The sequence below is a fragment of the Miscanthus floridulus genome, chromosome 18 (assembly GCF_019320115.1).
Source record: "Miscanthus floridulus cultivar M001 chromosome 18, ASM1932011v1, whole genome shotgun sequence".
NCBI lineage: Eukaryota > Viridiplantae > Streptophyta > Magnoliopsida > Poales > Poaceae > Miscanthus > Miscanthus floridulus.
Genome location: NC_089597.1, coordinates 106318428 through 106339080, shown reverse-complemented (window position 1 = coordinate 106339080; position 20653 = coordinate 106318428). Strand labels below are relative to the sequence as shown.

Sequence of the window (20653 nt, the reverse complement as noted above, 5' to 3'; positions counted from 1 at the left end):
GTTACGAGGGATGTCGACAGGTGGGACCCGTTTGTCAGTTAGTGTGACTCATCCCGATCCGTGCTGGCGTCTGGGGCTCTCTCTCTTTGCCGTTCCGTCACGGCTTAGTTTGCTCGCCAAACTGACTGATTGTGATTGGTGTTTTTGCCAACGCTGCGGCAGCGCCGCCGAGCACGAGCCCGCCGGGAGGCTCCTGCACCTGCCGCTCCAGGGTGCGCTGCCGCCATTGCTCATCCCCTCCTTTGTGGAGGCGTGGAGCGGAGATCCACCCGGGCGCCAATTGGTCTCCTCTTTCGTTGGCAGGTAATCCTAGGACGGCCTCCGTTTCTCTGAAGAGTTGGTCTTGTTCGCTAGCAGATCCAAATCTTCTCTGTCTCTGTCTCTACGTTGGCTCGGTGTGTTGTGTATTGGCGTGCTGCTGCGTGGTGTCCTGTTAGTCCAAATCCATCCATCCATGTTTTGCCTAGGTTCCTTTGCGTCTTCATCAGGCTCAAGATCACACTAGTTGGCTGGCACCACACTACTTCTTGAGGTCTTGGTGCCCAATTAAGTCGGGGATACAACGAAACTCGTGCGAATTGATGTTCGTGCAGAACTTATTATGTCCTGAACCTACTGACGTGTTAAGAAAAAAAACAGTTAGAACTACTACTCTTGTTAGATGGATGGGGAGTATGAAATCCCAAGCAGAAATGAATTCAATTGTTGGGATAGTTCCTATTTTCTGCACACCTTTAGCTCATCCAGGAAAAAACAAGTAAAGAGAGGTACTGTCGTTGGAATTGAATGCATGTTATCAGGTGCTGAAAACTGGAAAGACTTCTCTGTCTTCGTTTGTCCTTCCTCATCTGTACACTTGTGCTGCTCCGTATGTTCTTTCTTCTATTTGTTTGCTCTTACTATTTCTTGAATGACAGCTCTACGGCCAATAAATATGTAGTTTGGTCGTGTTCTCTTATTCGTTTTTTTCCATGCTAGAGTACGGGCTGTAGGTTCAAGATTCTTTCTACCCTTTACAGTTGGATTAAAATAGGTTCCTAGTAACCTCAAATGGTTATGATATATATTAATCATGGGTTGGGTCCACCAGACTAATAGCTGGAAAATTGGATGTTCTCCTTTTCTGTGAGATTTTCTAAAAGGTTCCTCCTTCCTTGGTTTCTGCAAAAGACTTGCCACCTACTTTTACTATATAATAGATGAGTGATCATATTTGCATTTAAGGGCAGTGTGTCATGTTTGGCAATATCACAATAATGAGGTAAGGTTAATTTTTCTTTAGCCATCTGTTGACATTGTATCTAAGACCGCAGTGATGATCTCAGGCTAATCGTGGTAATATCGAAGTATCAAACTAATGAAAACTATGTGTTCTGCTGCTCTTACACAATTTAATAACTTTAGTTGCTATTCTTCTGACCAAGTCTTTTGTGTAGTAGTAATACAGTGTTGCTGGTTTATTGCTATAATATTTCTGTTGTGTGATCAGTGAAAACTAGCTCATTTGCAATCCATTGAATCTCTTAAGCATTTTTGCAAATTGATTTTGTAATTTTAGGCTGAGTAACGTCAACTCCTGAATCAATGAGGGGCTGGGGCTTGCTCGTGTTATCGCTACATGTTCTTTCATGCCTGGTTAGTGGTGTTGCCTCTGGTCGAACAAGCTCTTATGTGCGCACAGAGTTCCCATCTACAGATATACCTCTAGATAGTGAATGGTTTGCGATTCCAAAGGGATACAATGCTCCACAGCAGGTAAGTAATTTTGTCACCAGATTCCAGCTCATTATTAGTGCTATCATTGTACAGTCTGTTTAGTGCTTACATCATGCTGGTACCAGGTTCATATCACCCAAGGTGACTATGATGGAAAGGCAATTATTGTATCTTGGGTTACTCCAGAAGAACCTGGGCCAAGTGAAGTGTTTTATGGCAAGGAGAAGCAATATGACCAGAAAGCAGAAGGAACAACAACGAATTATACGTTTTACGATTACAAATCTGGATACATACACCATTGCCTTGTTGATGGCCTTGAGGTAATATACTAATAGGTTTCATTTTTTTCTATACTTCAATTCAGGCTTAATGTTATATTCTTATTCAAAATGTTTGCCCTGCACACTATTCACCCTGCCAAATATCATAACTCAAACACAATGCTTCTTTAATAGAGATAGATTTCTCTTGATGAAACAAATTTATTAATGCAGCTACTTTTTAGAATGCTATTTACACAGCTACCTCTCAAGTAGTATGCACACGTTGGATTGGCCACAGAAATTTTCTTTATCGAATTTCAACTGTACAAGGTTATTTTATTCTAACATGATGCTATGTAAAATTCCAAATATATGCTGTAACTTTATTGTTTGCACTTTGCAGTATAACACTAAATATTATTACAAGATTGGAAGCGGAGATTCAGCTCGAGAATTCTGGTTTGAAACGCCTCCAGCAATTGATCCAGATGCATCATACACATTTGGCATCATAGGTTTGTCTTTCCTTATTTAATTATTATTACTTTAGATCACTGCATATTGCCGTTCAATTGTGTTGGACCTCTATCAACCCCTGCCCTAGCTAGGTTGCATGATACAGAGCTGTGTGAAATGACAGAAACTATTGGTCACAGATTGCTTTTGACCTTGCCTATCAAGGTAGAAATTGGAGCAAACAATACTGTGTGGGCTAGCTACCTCTGCAATGCTGACCGTAGAAAATGTCACATGACTGAAGGGACACCTATCCCCACCGCCGTGCAGACATCCTGCCCCCACCGCCCCCACACACACACCCCACGACACCGTCAGAGAGTGTCAGTATATCTGAGGGAGCAGAGCCCCAAATGGATAGTATAGGTGTTGAGTACAGCAAACATGTGTTGATTTAAATCAGCTTACGCTATATAATGATGAAGCCTGGTTAATGGCTATATTTACAATCTTACCTTGTATATTCTGAAACAACTCCTGATATGCACTCTGACCTTCCATAAAAGGCATTCTGGGAAAATAGAAAATCGATTAGTCGTCATGGACAAAAGTTAGGCAAATAATATTGCCTTAGTATTACTGATTCAGCGCTTTGAGCAGATTGATCCCAACTCTTTCTATCTCTGTTGTTCCAGGTGATCTGGGGCAAACATTTAATTCTCTCTCAACTCTTCAACACTATGAGAAAACTGGAGGTCAAACTGTTCTATTTGTTGGGGACTTGTCGTATGCTGATAGATATGAACATAATGATGGCATTCGTTGGGATTCTTGGGGTCGATTTGTTGAGAGCAGTACTGCATACCAGCCATGGATTTGGAATGCTGGAAACCATGAAATAGAGTACAGGCCTGATCTGGTAATTTATGTTCACATCTTTGCTAATACAGCACCTTCCATTTGAACATAACTACCTAAACCTGTTTTAAAAGAAAAAAAAAAACATGCTTGTCTTTTCTTTCAGTAACTTCTTTATTTTTTTATTTGATATTTCCAGGGAGAAACTTCTACATTCAAGCCATATCTGCATAGATATATGACTCCATATTTGGCATCAAAGAGCAGTTCTCCTATGTGGTATGCTGTCAGGCGTGCATCTGCTCATATCATCGTGTTGTCTAGCTACTCTCCATTTGGTAACATTCTCTTCAAGCTTGTTTTCTTTTGTTTCTGCCATAGATATGGAGTTCTCTGGCTGCAAGAAGTTTAAAGTCATTTGTGTGTTACACCTTGATACTTTTATTTATATATCTGAGATTCCTTTGCTTTTGGTGAAAAGTGAAAGTTTAAATGCAGTTAAGTGATGAGCAGTTGTAACCTGTAGTGTTGGGTGGAAAATAGGTGTTAGTGCTTCCCTAATTGAAAGAAACAGGCGGGGCGAACCCTTATACTGAATAAATATATATATTAGGAAAAAAAAGGTAAACAACTGAACAAACAAACAAGGAAAAGGAAGCTAGGTTTGTACAAAAGAATCTACCCAGTCACTTATAAGGTGAAAATAACTCCTCTTCGCACGATGCAAAAACATTGCAAATTCATGAATGAACTTGGATTTGCAAGCCTGCGCAGAAGGCAAGATTTGACTGAAATGTAGTCATTTCTCACTAGCCAAATAATGCTTCCCTAATGAGTACATTCTCACAGTAATCCCTTTAAATTGGCATCATATATAGTTATATACTACTAGATTTCAGAAACATGCTTGATTTTAGTAGCTGATTTGTTAGTTTCTTTTGTGGCATATTCCCATCCAAGCTTGTGACCTAACTTCTAAACTTCTGATGGTTATTAGTAAAATACACTCCTCAATGGTTGTGGCTGAAGCATGAATTCAAGCGCGTGGACAGGGAAAAGACACCTTGGCTTATCGTTCTCATGCATTCTCCCATGTACAACAGCAATGAGGCACATTATATGGAGGGTGAGAGTATGAGGGCTGCTTTTGAGAAATGGTTTGTGAAGTACAAGGTCTGTAACACCCCAGGTGTTTGCCATCAATTAAGCAATGGGTTTGAGCTCAAACATAGCATGTTAAGTGATGATGAAGATGGCAAGGTCAAACCTATGGAAAGGAGCCACCACTTAAACTTGGACCATGCACCATTGCTTACATGCTGCCCTTTCTTAAAGGTATGTTTGAGTAATGCTGGATGTACTCATTTCATGTGTCTCGCATCAATATCCATCTATATTGATCCATGGAAAAGTTTCGTGAAGTTTGGAATCAAAAAGTCACATGAAATGATAAGTTATATCCTTATTGGAATGACTTTGCTAAGTGCTTGAATTGCACTATTAAGTGAATGAGAACATGAGATGTCAACCAAACCTTGCAACCTTGCCAAAATGACTCTAGATGAACTCTACAACAAAAGTCATGAAAGGTTCATGTTGGGCAAATGCCAAGAAAATGCTCCAATGGATCAAAAAGGATAATTTAAGCTTCATCGTGATCCTACTTTGGTCAAAGTAGAACAGCAGGTTCTATACCAGTTTTGAGGTTGGACCTTAAATGAAAGTTGTAGTCCATATCATGTAGAACAAACTTTATTTTTGGACCAAGAGCTAGATCAACTTGGAAATAAGTCAAACGGATGCTCGAAGATTGAATCAGCGGCTGTTTTCAGACTTAGAATTTTTCTAAGTCTGGAATTCATCGTCGTCGACGTTGGCATGTCGCGTTCTCGTGTTTTCGTTAAGCAACTTGACTTGACCCCAAAATAGAAGTTGGAGCTAATTCATTGGAGAAGATCATACAAAAGGTTGGGATCAGTTTGACCATGTTTGGACCAAGTAGTTCGACTTCAAGCAGAGCGACACTTAACCCTTGTTAAGTCACTGACAATGTCAGCTTGAGGCTTGATTAGCTACTAATCCGAGAGTTTAATGTCTATGCACCCTTAATAAAAGTTGGAGAGCAGCTTGTGGACAACAACTTTGCTACAGGCGCCCAGGTCCGAATCCAAGCCGAATATGCTGAAAAACGCGCCCCACGCCAGCCACTTCCTCGCACGACATGTGTTCGGTGAAATGTCATCGTGGCGACCATGCAGTGCAGCCGCGCGTCCACGCCCGTGCCACGCGCCCTGCCTTGCCGAGCGTGCTGGGGAGAGCCCGAGCTTCATTCACTCGCCCCTCTGCCTCCTTTGTTGTCTCCGGCTCGCTCTCCACTCGCTCTCTCGCTCTCTAGCCGCACGCGGAAGTCGCCGCCATTGTCGACAGAGCGCGCTCGCCATGGCCGGCGAGCTGGAGCTTCCCACCGTCACTGTCCCTGGCCTCCGCGCCTTCCCAGTCCGAGCCGTGAACGCCAGAGCCCTCACCGTCGCACGGCGTACCCAGGCGCCCCTTCCCAGCCCCAATCCTCGCCGGAGGCTGCTGCCGCACCGCCGCGACCGCGGGTGCGCGTGTGGCCGAGCCACCTCGGGCTACCTCCGGCTCAACCGAGCAGTCCCATGGATGCGTGTGGTCCCACCGGTGCTAGCGCTGCCCTTCTCCTCGGCCCGCCGCCGCCGGCGCTCGCCTGCCGAGGATGGCCGCGGTCACAGCCGCCTGCTCACGTGGCCAGGAGGCCATGGGCCGTCACCGGCCACGCTAAGACCTTCTACGGGTGCGCCCTACCACCGCGCCTCCACAGCGCCTCTCCCTTGCCGCAGACGTCCTCCACCGCCGTCGGCACGGGCTGGAGCCCGACGTGCCCTGCTGCCGTCCTGAGGAAGGAGAAGATGGACCACGCGCATGAATAGAGTGTCTTCCAGGGGGTTAAGTGATGAAGTGGTGACTCATATGAATAGCGCCGTTAAGGATCTGTTCGTTCGGGTTTTATTTGTGGAAACTGCAGGGACCCTTATGCAAGTTTACATTCCTTTTCTTTTGCTTTTTACAGATTTGAATGTTGAACTTTGAAAATTCGTATTAATTAGTAGAAAAATCATAAAATAGAAAATGAGGACTTTTTGGAATCCTTGTGAAATTGTCTATGCAGTAGATCTATAATATGGCATATTTTAGTTTAAAGTTTTAGCTGTAAAAATAGATCTATGCAGGTTAGGGTTTGAATGCTAGTCTTACTTGTCTTTTTCATAACTGCAGTTTTTATGCTCAAATAAATGTGAAATTTTTGTGGAGTGCTACTAAGGTGATTGTTGTTGTCTGGTAAAAATTTCAGGAGTTTAGGATTTATAGTTTAAGAGTTATAAAAATAACAAATGCCCTGTATTGCTTTGCTTCTACTCTGAACAGTTCTGCATGTTTGAATTAATTGGCTCAGTTAAGTTATGAATCATGACGGGGTGAAAATACATTAGTTGTAGTACTTTTATTAAGCTTTTCAAAAAGCTAAAGATCATGATTTTTGGCTAAGTAGATCTTGAGTTATACTTGCTTAAGTATCAGTGGCTGTTTCTGCCCAAACTCTGACAGGGTTACCTTGTTGGTATTGTGGGGCCTTCTTAATAGTAGAATTTGCTTTAGGTGTTTACAAAAAAGTTGCTTAGAATTTGACAAGCTTTCTAAAAAGTCTAGAACCATATTTATTGGACCTGTATAACTCCATTTATAGTTGTTTAAAGTGGCATGTCAGTTTCTGTCTATGTTTTGGATAGCGATGCAATTATTGGATTAATTGACCCTTCTAACTGTAGAATCATCTTAAGATGATAATAAGAAAGTTGTAGATAACTCACCTAACTAGCTTGTGTTAAATTTTCATGGCATGTGGACAAGTAGTTTGTGAGTTATGACTGTTCTAAGTTGGTCTTCAGAAATTGTAGCTTTCTGGAATTTCTGGACCAGCCTTGATAAATGTGCCTGTTTAACCTTGTTAACTTGAGAATCATGCTAAGATGATTAAAGATGAATTGTAGAAAATTTCATAAGCTTTCCATAATGTCTTCTTGCAAGTCATTTGGATTTGTGTAACTCCAGTTATAGCTAAATCTTATAGCTGCTATTTGCATGTCCAGAAATTGACAGATTCCAATTATAGTTGTTTGCTTGTATATTGCTAAGTGTGGCTTTGTTGATGATCAAGTTATGATACTTGTGACCTTATTAAACTTGTGTCATGCTTGATATGCTTGCTCTCTATAGTTAGTTGTGTGATGATAGTTAAATAGCTATTGGTGTCTATGTCTTACATAATCTTGTGTTGTCTTGAATGCTTATGTGATGCATCTTGTGTTACCATTCGTCACATTCATACACATGCATCTTGCATCTCATTTAGGTACGCTAGATGAACCACGTGAAGGACGTGATGTTGGAGCCAAACCCGAAGACAGTGTTTGATGGATCTGTCCCGAAGATGGAAGGACTAAGCGAGTACTAGGATCTAAGATGTCACCAGGATGGTGCAAGCTAACTGAACTGACTTGTGTCGGATCCCAGGCAAGCCCCGGAGCATTATAAGTCTCCTAATTTATAAAAGCAATTCTTTCTATATATGAGTTATATATTGTTGCATTAAGTTGTAGGAGTTGATTGAAACCGTTGATGCATTTATTACTATCCTTGCCTACCTTATTACCTTTTTACCCTGTTAGGTCAGGATCGAATAACTGCTTAGCCTTGCTTAGACCGGTAGCGATCGGTGATATCCGGTCACCTACATTATAGGTGGTTACTGAAAGAATTTAGCTATGGAAAGAATGATATCCTGGAATTAACCATGTGTGATGGATAATTGGGGACCGGACGGAAAAAGTTGGAGGCAACCAGACAGGGTTCTGGGGTGCTGTTAGTTTCCGTCTGTGTCGATTAAGGACCGATCGTTGTTGGCCCTCGAGTCATGTTGAACGCATGCCTTACATTTAGCTGGCCGGATAAAGTACCTTCCGACCGCGAAGCTGGGAGATTTTTCGGGCCGAGTAGATTGCCCGCAACGCACTGTGCCGGAGCAGGTGTGGTAGGACACGGGGGCGGGATGATAAGGCCAAAGTGCAGTCGGTCGGCCCCCGGGTACATGTGGTTCCTGGCAAACTCGAGATTCCTGGAAAGTTGACTCGGTGATCAATATCTCACTTTAGCGGGTGAGTGAGGTTTGTGTAAGGAATAAATCACCAGCTGGTTAGGAATCGATTCGAATCGCCATCGCTCCTGGATAGTGAGCACTTGACTCGAGTTATTATGGAACAATGATGGTTATCTGGATGGTATGGGATATGCTAAATCTAAATTGGTAACTGGATGTTATTGGTTAATCAAGTGATTGCTATAGTACAGGTGCTTACCTAGATGGATAGGCCATAATAAAGATGATGCAAAGTACTTAAAAAAAAATGGTTTCTTCATGATAGCTTATGCTTTTCGCAAACAAGTCAGCTAGCCCACTAAAGAAAGCCATGCATAATCCTTGGTGTCATTTGTTTTGGTTTCCGACGGGTAAGTCTGGCTGAGTACATTCGAGTACTCAGGGTTTATCCCACCTTGTTGCAGGTGATGTTCTCGACCTGTTGATGATGGTGGCTAACCACCGGTGGGCTCGGTGATTCTATACTTACTTCTCCTCTATATGCTTTTGTCGGATGATGTCACTATGCTAGCAATATATTTGAAACTTATATTAATGTAATCATTTGAAAGCTATGTTGTTTCCACTAAGCAGTTTTGAAACCCCAAACTTGTACTATTAATTGTTAACCCCTTTTTAATATTATTTCCGCTGCAACCCGATGTATGTGATGTGTATTTGCTTAATCACGTGATCTTGGTTGTGATGTTGATTTACCGAGGTCTTTCGGGACACTCGGCGGACTACCGGGTTTATATGAGTGAAAGTATGGGTGTGTCAACGTGTTAGCGGGGACAACCGTACTTGATCTTATATAAATTGGGTGGTTCTGTCACAGCTGGTATCAGAGCGAGATTAAGCATAATACTGTCAGGTACATAGTTTTAAAAGCTAAGTTTTGGTTTTAAAAAGTCTATTTTAACTAAAACTTTTGCTACAGGCAAATTTGTCAAAACTTATTTGCAAAACTATGCTAGCGACATCTTTCTTTATGTCCAGTTAAGGACTATTAGGTGGCTATCTAAGTACTAACTTTAAGGGATGTACTTTATTGCAATTTTTCTTTCGTCGTCCATACGACGTGCTATTGTATGGATGCCATTCGCTTGAATGGTACTGTATGGATCAATTACCTCTACGCCCAGGTAAGTGTGAGTTGTGAGAGCATGACCATCCAACTATCGGTCTAGGGGAGAGTTAGCTGTGGTTACTGGAATATTTACATGTTACACACATGTATATATGAAGGTACTTAATTGTGGGTATATCTGCCGGGTAGCTATGGATACCGAAGTATATATATCTGGGGATGTGTATATGGGGGGTATCTTAGTTTACTGTTTTCATTGTGCGCTTATTTATCTCTTGTGGGGATGGGCTGCAATGAATTTGCCTGCAGGTACGCTAACCACGAATGCGTAGATTGAATGTAGCTGACGACTAGCTATATATCGAGAGAGTACGTGTTATGCCACCGACATAGAACGTGATTGCCACCTTAGGCTGGCAATTTCGTGAGGACGAATAGGATGAGCATGCATCATGATTGTGCTTGTGCATAAATATGCTTCCCTTCCTTTGTTCTAAGTACTAAGTAACTTGTGGTCAATGTATTGCACTATCTTCCTTGTGCGAAGTTAAACAAGAATGCCTTGTTCCATGTTGCTTGAATAGGAAGTGCTTGAGAAAAGTGTGTGCTTAGCCTTGCTAGAAATAATTGTGGTTACATGCTAACCTATAATGTCCTCTAGTTTAGCCAAGTGGTGGGTATGTATGCTTGTTATCTAATTAGTGCTATAGTTATCACCCCGTTTGTCCTCGGTAAGCATATGAGTGTTGAAGAGCGCTATCCTAGAACCACGTCCAAGTTTTGGTAATCACTTGGTGGACACAAGACGTACATGGAAATTTGGCAAGAAGTCCCCTGCTCAGTTGTCTTTGGCAATTAAGCTATGCTCTCTTGCGTTGTGTTTTGATTTTCGGATCCCCTGCTTGTTGACTCCTAACCTTGTGACTACCTTTGTTTGCTACCCCTCCTTCGCATAGTGCTTGCTCCTATGCAACCCAATTTATGCCATTTGAGATTTCTTGTGGGCTGTATGTTCAGTAATGGTGCCACGATTAGCGATCTATGGTGCCGCGACGAAACCGAGAGCCTCCTGTGGGTGCACACACAAGGCTGTGCTACTCGGCACGCGCTGGTATCGAGGTTTCTAGTCATGATCCATTATAGAACTACACCGATATGTTATTCTCACTTGAGCTCCTCCTTGGTTATCTCTCCTTATCATGTCAAGAGATCTATATGCAGAACTAGATGCAATAGGACTTCCTTCTGGAGTAGTCCAACGGTTAACCTTTGAAGAACAGGTCACTAACAGGAACATAAATAGACTGCAAGAGGTGGTAGACAAGTGACTCTACTCGACGTGACTGTCCCTATAATGACGTCGATCATCTAGTGAGCAACTTATGTCATTTTCATTGGATCAGAAAGGTGCACCACACTTAAGGTTAAACAAGTTATCAGTCGGATGATAAATGGACCAGGATATTATGTGCTGTGATAGGTCACCTGATATATATGAGTTCCTGTCCAAGTTCGCAATCTTTAGGTGCATAAGGATCACGTAGACGAACCGACCTTCTTTGGTGTGACCCCTTTCTGCAGACTTCAATGGCGACCATCTATAGGCTTTGACCACAATTTTTATTATCAAGAGTGAAGATTCGGAACCTTTTTAGTGTTGAGGGACAACTGATTTGTTACCAGTAGGAAAGTTAGTCTTCAGTTAGGTAACGACTATTTGGTAACTATGAAGGCCAGATTTCACAGAACAATGTTGATCAAGGAAATAGCAAACCTGGCCCCACGATGCAAGTGCTACTTCTTCTCCAAATGTGCTATCAAGTCAATTCCATCTTGGACAATCACGTAGATAGTACAAGACGTTGTATCGGCTAGGTATGAGCTAGTGAAAGCACGTCCCTGATTTTAGTCAGCATCTTTATGCCCTAAGGTGCCAATTACACATGTGTCCGGACTCTATTGGATGAAGTGCCGAAGGATATATAGGAATGGTTCCTTGTCAATGTAGAAATGCCCTACATGTGGAATAATGTTTTGTGCCCTGCGAAAACATCCCACCAGTTAAATGCTTGTGCATAGTCAAGTTGGTGTCTAGAACGATGGTTGAAGTGTTACCAGAGAAGCATGTAAGGAAAACTCTAGCCTCCATCCTCAGCTAGAGAAAGACTGCTGCTGCTATGAGAAAGGTTAGAGAGTGCCAAACACACACCTCAACGTGTGGAGCGAAGAAAAGGGAGGACACGAAATCTGTCCAGATTTTGTGGCACTAAACCGGTTATCTTCACGCCGGCGATTAGTGACTCAAACGAAGTTGGATTGACCCCAAACTTGGTGATCTCATTCCTTGCTTAAGGCCCTTCAATGTCTTAAGTTGGTTTGAGTATTGGTTGAGTAAAACGTCAGATTTGAGAGATATCTTGTCAGGCTCGGTTGCTGCCATTTCAGAACACAATAGTTTTGGTAGATGAATTATTTGGATGGTCAAACGGTGTCCGTTTGAGTTGATTTTTGGTGAGTAGTTAGAAGACCCATGGATCCACATGCCCACCAAAATTTGTGCATATTGAAGTAGTAGTTTGTGAGATATGAATGGAAAACAAAAGGGTCTAGAACCTGCAATTTCGCTGTGACTGCGATCATCAATTGCATTAGACGGTTGTGTTTGTCATTCATGCCAAGGAATTACAACTTGTAGGTGTATCGCTGTTAGACGACCCTCCATGCCCTAGAGAAGACTCCTTGCACCCATGTTTGTGCCGTACCTTTGTCCTCTCGTATCGATAATAGTTGAGCAGTCAAGATGTTCTACAAGTCAAATTGTGCCCTTGCAATTCAAAAGTAATTGGAAAGGTGTCAAACCGTGGATTTTTGGATTGTGGTTTTTGAGATATTGATTGGCCTTATAATGGAAGATTCGACGACAAATGTAGTAAGAAAGCTGGTTTTGCTACGATGCAAGTCAACCCAACTTGCTGTGCAACTGCACCACGAAGGCAAATTGTACTCAACCTGCTTGGTAGTGAACTAGTCCCTAGTTTTGTGATTACTTGCACTTGTATTGTCCTCCAAGCCTCGCTAATATCCTTCTACGTCAATGGTTCTCCAATGCTGACATACCTTTGGTACCTTATATGTGTTTTTACCCAAGAGGTTGCATCAGATTCAACCCAGATCACTGTTGCAACCTGGATCCAAAGGCTTCCTAAGGAATGATCATCGAGAACGACAGAGTCAGCTATTAGGTTTACCACTCACTCGGTAGACTCAGACCATACAATATTGTTATCAGAGAAAGAGAACTGCACACATGGAACCATTGCAACGAGTATCCTTCAGAAGATTATCATCTAGTGCAAAGTCCATATGGTCTGTGCTATATCCACTTAGGAAGTAGATGTTACAAGTATTTAGTCTACGTTTGTATCGCTCTTCGTACATCGAGGACGAAGTACGTAGGACATTGCTATCTTGGATTTCCCCCCAAAGTAACCATACTTCATGAAGGCCAACGAAGGAAATTCTTCAGACAAAACTTACTACAAAGGACAAGTATCAGAAAGTGTCTTGACAAAAATTAGCCTCTCTTATGCTTGAAGCTATGTAGCCTAAAGCTATCGTTGATATTGGAAACTGGTAGCATGTCTCTCTTCCATAAAAGTCTTTCGTCCTGAATCTCGGGACGCGATTCTTTTAAGGGGGGAGGGCTGTAACACCCCAGGTGTTTGCCATCAATTAAGCAATGGGTTTGAGCTCAAACATAGCATGTTAAGTGATGATGAAGATGGCAAGGTCAAACCTATGGAAAAGAGCCACCACTTAAACTTGGACCATGCACCATTGCTTACATGCTGCCCTTTCTTAAAGGTATGTTTGAGTAATGCTGGATGTACTCATTTCATGTGTCTCGCATCAATATCCATCTATATTGATCCATGGAAAAGTTTCGTGAAGTTTGGAATCAAAAAGTCACATGAAATGATAAGTTATATCCTTATTGGAATGACTTTGCTAAGTGCTTGAATTGCACTATTAAGTGAATGAGAACATGAGATGTCAACCAAACCTTGCAACCTTGCCAAAATGACTCTAGATGAACTCTACAACAAAAGTCATGAAAGGTTCATGTTGGGCAAATGCCAAGAAAATGCTCCAATGGATCAAAAAGGATAATTTAAGCTTCATCGTGATCCTACTTTGGTCAAAGTAGAACAGCAGGTTCTATACCAGTTTTGAGGTTGGACCTTAAATGAAAGTTGTAGTCCATATCATGTAGAACAAACTTTGTTTTTGGACCAAGAGCTAGATCAACTTGGAAATAAGTCAAACGGATGCTCGAAGATTGAATCAGCGGCTGTTTTCAGACTTAGAATTTTTCTAAGTCTGGAATTCATCGTCGTCGACGTTGGCATGTCGCGTTCTCGTGTTTTCGTTAAGCAACTTGACTTGACCCCAAAATAGAAGTTGGAGCTAATTCATTGGAGAAGATCATACAAAAGGTTGGGATCAGTTTGACCATGTTTGGACCAAGTAGTTCGACTTCAAGCAGAGCGACACTTAACCCTTGTTAAGTCACTGACAATGTCAGCTTGAGGCTTGATTAGCTACTAATCCGAGAGTTTAATGTCTATGCACCCTTAATAAAAGTTGGAGAGCAGCTTGTGGACAACAACTTTGCTACAGGCGCCCAGGTCCGAATCCAAGCCGAATATGCTGAAAAACGCGCCCCACGCCAGCCACTTCCTCGCACGACATGTGTTCGGTGAAATGTCATCGTGGCGACCATGCAGTGCAGCCGCGCGTCCACGCCCGTGCCACGCGCCCTGCCTTGCCGAGCGTGCTGGGGAGAGCCCGAGCTTCATTCACTCGCCCCTCTGCCTCCTTTGTTGTCTCCGGCTCGCTCTCCACTCGCTCTCTCGCTCTCTAGCCGCACGCGGAAGTCGCCGCCATTGTCGACAGAGCGCGCTCGCCATGGCCGGCGAGCTGGAGCTTCCCACCGTCACTGTCCCTGGCCTCCGCGCCTTCCCAGTCCGAGCCGTGAACGCCAGAGCCCTCACCGTCGCACGGCGTACCCAGGCGCCCCTTCCCAGCCCCAATCCTCGCCGGAGGCTGCTGCCGCACCGCCGCGACCGCGGGTGCGCGTGTGGCCGAGCCACCTCAGGCTACCTCCGGCTCAACCGAGCAGTCCCATGGATGCGTGTGGTCCCACCGGTGCTAGCGCTGCCCTTCTCCTCGGCCCGCCGCCGCCGGCGCTCGCCTGCCGAGGATGGCCGCGGTCACAGCCGCCTGCTCACGTGGCCAGGAGGCCATGGGCCGTCACCGGCCACGCTAAGACCTTCTACGGGTGCGCCCTACCACCGCGCCTCCACAGCGCCTCTCCCTTGCCGCAGACGTCCTCCACCGCCGTCGGCACGGGCTGGAGCCCGACGTGCCCTGCTGCCGTCCTGAGGAAGGAGAAGATGGACCACGCGCATGAATAGAGTGTCTTCCAGGGGGTTAAGTGATGAAGTGGTGACTCATATGAATAGCGCCGTTAAGGATCTGTTCGTTCGGGTTTTATTTGTGGAAACTGCAGGGACCCTTATGCAAGTTTACATTCCTTTTCTTTTGCTTTTTACAGATTTGAATGTTGAACTTTGAAAATTCGTATTAATTAGTAGAAAAATCATAAAATAGAAAATGAGGACTTTTTGGAATCCTTGTGAAATTGTCTATGCAGTAGATCTATAATATGGCATATTTTAGTTTAAAGTTTTAGCTGTAAAAATAGATCTATGCAGGTTAGGGTTTGAATGCTAGTCTTACTTGTCTTTTTCATAACTGCAGTTTTTATGCTCAAATAAATGTGAAATTTTTGTGGAGTGCTACTAAGGTGATTGTTGTTGTCTGGTAAAAATTTCAGGAGTTTAGGATTTATAGTTTAAGAGTTATAAAAATAACAAATGCCCTGTATTGCTTTGCTTCTACTCTGAACAGTTCTGCATGTTTGAATTAATTGGCTCAGTTAAGTTATGAATCATGACGGGGTGAAAATACATTAGTTGTAGTACTTTTATTAAGCTTTTCAAAAAGCTAAAGATCATGATTTTTGGCTAAGTAGATCTTGAGTTATACTTGCTTAAGTATCAGTGGCTGTTTCTGCCCAAACTCTGACAGGGTTACCTTGTTGGTATTGTGGGGTCTTCTTAATAGTAGAATTTGCTTTAGGTGTTTACAAAAAAGTTGCTTAGAATTTGACAAGCTTTCTAAAAAGTCTAGAACCATATTTATTGGACCTGTATAACTCCATTTATAGTTGTTTAAAGTGGCATGTCAGTTTCTGTCTATGTTTTGGATAGCGATGCAATTATTGGATTAATTGACCCTTCTAACTGTAGAATCATCTTAAGATGATAATAAGAAAGTTGTAGATAACTCACCTAACTAGCTTGTGTTAAATTTTCATGGCATGTGGACAAGTAGTTTGTGAGTTATGACTGTTCTAAGTTGGTCTTCAGAAATTGTAGCTTTCTGGAATTTCTGGACCAGCCTTGATAAATGTGCCTGTTTAACCTTGTTAACTTGAGAATCATGCTAAGATGATTAAAGATGAATTGTAGAAAATTTCATAAGCTTTCCATAATGTCTTCTTGCAAGTCATTTGGATTTATGTAACTCCAGTTATAGCTAAATCTTATAGCTGCTATTTGCATGTCCAGAAATTGACAGATTCCAATTATAGTTGTTTGCTTGTATATTGCTAAGTGTGGCTTTGTTGATGATCAAGTTATGATACTTGTGACCTTATTAAACTTGTGTCATGCTTGATATGCTTGCTCTCTATAGTTAGTTGTGTGATGATAGTTAAATAGCTATTGGTGTCTATGTCTTACATAATCTTGTGTTGTCTTGAATGCTTATGTGATGCATCTTGTGTTACCATTCGTCACATTCATACACATGCATTTTGCATCTCATTTAGGTACGCTAGATGAACCACGTGAAGGACGTGATGTTGGAGCCAAACCCGAAGACAGTGTTTGATGGATCTGTCCCGAAGATGGAAGGACTAAGCGAGTACTAGGATCTAAGATGTCACCAGGATGGTGCAAGCTAACTGAACTGACTTGTGTCGGATCCCAGGCAAGCCTCGGAGCATTATAAGTCTCCTAATTTATAAAAGCAATTCTTTCTATATATGAGTTATATATTGTTGCATTAAGTTGTAGGAGTTGATTGAAACCGTTGATGCATTTATTACTATCCTTGCCTACCTTATTACCTTTTTACCCTGTTAGGTCAGGATCGAATAACTGCTTAGCCTTGCTTAGACCGGTAGCGATCGGTGATATCCGGTCACCTACATTATAGGTGGTTACTGAAAGAATTTAGCTATGGAAAGAATGATATCCTGGAATTAACCATGTGTGATGGATAATTGGGGACCGGACGGAAAAAGTTGGAGGCAACCAGACAGGGTTCTGGGGTGCTGTTAGTTTCCGTCTGTGTCGATTAAGGACCGATCGTTGTTGGCCCTCGAGTCATGTTGAACGCATGCCTTACATTTAGCTGGCCGGATAAAGTACCTTCCGACCGCGAAGCTGGGAGATTTTTCGGGCCGAGTAGATTGCCCGCAACGCACTGTGCCGGAGCAGGTGTGGTAGGACACGGGGGCGGGATGATAAGGCCAAAGTGCAGTCGGTCGGCCCCCGGGTACATGTGGTTCCTGGCAAACTCGAGATTCCTGGAAAGTTGACTCGGTGATCAATATCTCACTTTAGCGGGTGAGTGAGGTTTGTGTAAGGAATAAATCACCAGCTGGTTAGGAATCGATTCGAATCGCCATCGCTCCTGGATAGTGAGCACTTGACTCGAGTTATTATGGAACAATGATGGTTATCTGGATGGTATGGGATATGCTAAATCTAAATTGGTAACTGGATGTTATTGGTTAATCAAGTGATTGCTATAGTACAGGTGCTTACCTAGATGGATAGGCCATAATAAAGATGATGCAAAGTACTTAAAAAAAAATGGTTTCTTCATGATAGCTTATGCTTTTCGCAAACAAGTCAGCTAGCCCACTAAAGAAAGCCATGCATAATCCTTGGTGTCATTTGTTTTGGTTTCCGACGGGTAAGTCTGGCTGAGTACATTCGAGTACTCAGGGTTTATCCCACCTTGTTGCAGGTGATGTTCTCGACCTGTTGATGATGGTGGCTAACCACCGGTGGGCTCGGTGATTCTATACTTACTTCTCCTCTATATGCTTTTGTCGGATGATGTCACTATGCTAGCAATATATTTGGAACTTATATTAATGTAATCATTTGAAAGCTATGTTGTTTCCACTAAGCAGTTTTGAAACCCCAAACTTGTACTATTAATTGTTAACCCCTTTTTAATATTATTTCCGCTGCAACCCGATGTATGTGATGTGTATTTGCTTAATCACGTGATCTTGGTTGTGATGTTGATTTACCGAGGTCTTTCGGGACACTCGGCGGACTACCGGGTTTATATGAGTGAAAGTATGGGTGTGTCAACGTGTTATCGGGGACAACCGTACTTGATCTTATATAAATTGGGCGGTTCTGTCACAAGGTCGACTTGGTATTTGCAGGGCATGTTCATGCTTATGAGAGATCAGTAAGTTCTTCCCTTCAACAAAGTTTCCTTCCATTTGTTCAGAGTTGAATCAGATATCTGAATGTTGATTTCTCATTGATACCCTACACTTGCAGTACCGCATTTCTAATGTCAACTACAACATAACATCGGGAAATCGATATCCAGTGCCAAACAAGTCTGCTCCCGTTTACATAACAGTTGGTGATGGAGGCAACCAAGAAGAACTTGCTTCAAGGTGAGAGGAACTAATAGCCGGCAAACGTTTTATTGGTGCTATTATGTTTACTGAACTCATACACTCATCTGGCCTACTAGAAGGAAAATTGTGGTTGAGGAGGTTTCCACTTTCTAGTCTCGTCTCACCTTAGCATCAGAGATAGATAGTTTCTCCTTCACATTATTGATTTCATTTTTTTTTCCGAAGTCTTACGAGCCTTGCCTGTTGGGCTAACCCACCATTTTGCAGGTTTTATGACCCCCAGCCAGACTACTCAGCGTTCAGGGAGGCCAGTTATGGTCATTCAATTTTACAACTGAAAAACAGGACTCATGCTGTCTACCAGTGGAACAGAAATGATGATGGGAATCCTGTTCCAGCAGACACTGTGGTGTTTCATAACCAATATTGGTGCGTGTCCTACTTATGGTTTTTTTCTAGGGCAAGCATTATTTTCAAATGTAATGTGCATCTGTTGCTTCCGTTATGAGCTCAATTCCTGCCACTTTGACTATAACCTTTCGTAATTTGCAATTGTGTTTCCTTAGCTCTTGCCACCCAACTGACTGAAATACCAACTGTTTGGTGCACAGGACAAGCAGCACGCGTCGCAGGAGGCTGAAGAAGAACCATTTCCATCTCGAGAGCCTTGAGGATCTGATTTCCCTATTCTAGGAAGCCGGTCTCGCAGGATGTCACGCAGCATGAACTTTGTGGAACAATCGCAGCATAGCAGCAATGTTGCTAGTGCCCGCTTCTCTTGGAAGCAGCAGAGCCGGTCATCAGACTGGCAATGGCAAGTCCAGCTACCTGATTTCATGCCAAAGGAGCCACGGTGACCTCTGTGGATCTGAAATTTTGAATGCTGTACTTGTATGAAAATAGTGGAAATAGTACGGCTGTATCCGTACATATGTAACATTTTACATACGTACATACAATAAACATTAGTGTCCACCGTTGTTATCCGGAAACCATTTTCGCCTGTCTCTGCGTTGTGGCCAGTGGAGATTTGTTATCTGTGGATTAATCCCTTTCCATCTCATTGCCGAGTTATGAGCTAAAATGTGGACACATGCTGGTGATATGAATTCTCCCATTGAGAAACGGACAAGTGTGCAGTAGGTCGGCTAGACCATTCTTAAACTGAGACCTGGCCCAATCCCATGAAGCCAGCCTATCCTGGAACCGGTAGCGTGATGATCTGCATGGATCCTACTATCTGACCTGTACCTTTCTTTGCACATACTAGTTACCATCTTAATCCCCGTTACCCCATATCTGACTCAGTTTGGCTTTTTTTTCAGCCAGAACAGTGTTTTTCTCTCACAACAGGGCCTATGCCCTGCTCCGCCAACCTTATTATTGCAAATAAAATCTTTCGCACGTCACCTGGAGAGAGTTCTCTACCATTTCGTTGAATCGTCCACGTCACAGTCACAATCTTTTTATTCTTGCTTTGCTTTATGATTTAGATTTTTCAGTGAACAAAAAACCTTCGCTTCCCCTTGGAATATATATAAAAAAACAAAAAAAATGTCTCTTCAATTCATACTGGTGATTCAAAAACCGAGTCCAAGTAATTTTCAAACCGCTGGATATCGACGCCTCAAACTAATCCCACTTGCCTTTGGAGTAATTCCCACTCGAAACATTCACTAGCTTTAACTCCTTCTTGTCCCACAAGTAAGTAACTCGTCCAAAATGCTAATATTGAGGGCAAAACTCCACACTTGACACAACTTACCTTATTTAATTCCTTCTTGTCCCGCAAGTAAGTAACTCGTCCAAAATGCTCACTCTGTCCAAAAAAGAATGTAAATCTCTCTTCCTGAGAAGTCAAAGAATCTCTAAGGTTTACTAAATTTATAGAAGATATTATGTACATTTGAATATCCAATTAAGTTTATTATAAAAATATATTTCAGACTAATCTAATGATGCTTATTATTATACTTGGTTAAAATTAAAAATCTTTGACTCCTCAAGGTGTGATGGTTATATTCTTTTTGGAACGAAGGTAGTATCACAATACTCCTAGTCCTTTTAAAAAAGAAACTGCTCCATAAAAAAAAGTTCAAACCAACCTGCTCCGTAAAAAAAATTCAAACCAACAAATGGGTTGGATAGAACCATGAAACCCCTCGAGAAGCCGTCCACGAGAAGAGCCATAAAAGTTCAGCTGCTCCAGACAGAATCCAAGTGCCACAGCCCACAGACATAAACCAAAC

The 20653-nt window shown here is 42.5% G+C and overlaps 1 protein-coding gene across 4 annotated transcripts; it reads left to right on the top strand.

The window, feature by feature from the left end:
• Positions 1-100: 100 nt before the first annotated feature.
• LOC136522197 (phosphoenolpyruvate phosphatase-like) lies at positions 101-19529 on the top strand. 4 transcript variants are annotated; one of them, XM_066515989.1, is made up of 13 exons: positions 102-303; positions 1559-1755; positions 1842-2039; positions 2386-2497; positions 3134-3357; positions 3496-3634; positions 7726-7886; positions 8934-13462; positions 16557-16717; positions 17765-18223; positions 18319-18440; positions 18672-18833; positions 19016-19529. In XM_066515989.1, exons 2-7 carry the CDS (start codon positions 1585-1587, stop codon positions 7785-7787), a joined length of 906 nt encoding a protein of 301 aa, XP_066372086.1. In that variant the 5' UTR covers positions 102-303; positions 1559-1584; the 3' UTR covers positions 7788-7886; positions 8934-13462; positions 16557-16717; positions 17765-18223; positions 18319-18440; positions 18672-18833; positions 19016-19529. The 4 variants fall into 4 exon arrangements, with proteins under 4 accessions (XP_066372085.1, XP_066372086.1, XP_066372088.1 ...); XM_066515991.1 differs by lacking the exon at positions 7726-7886; XM_066515990.1 differs by lacking the exon at positions 8934-13462.
• Positions 19530-20653: the final 1124 nt, after the last annotated feature.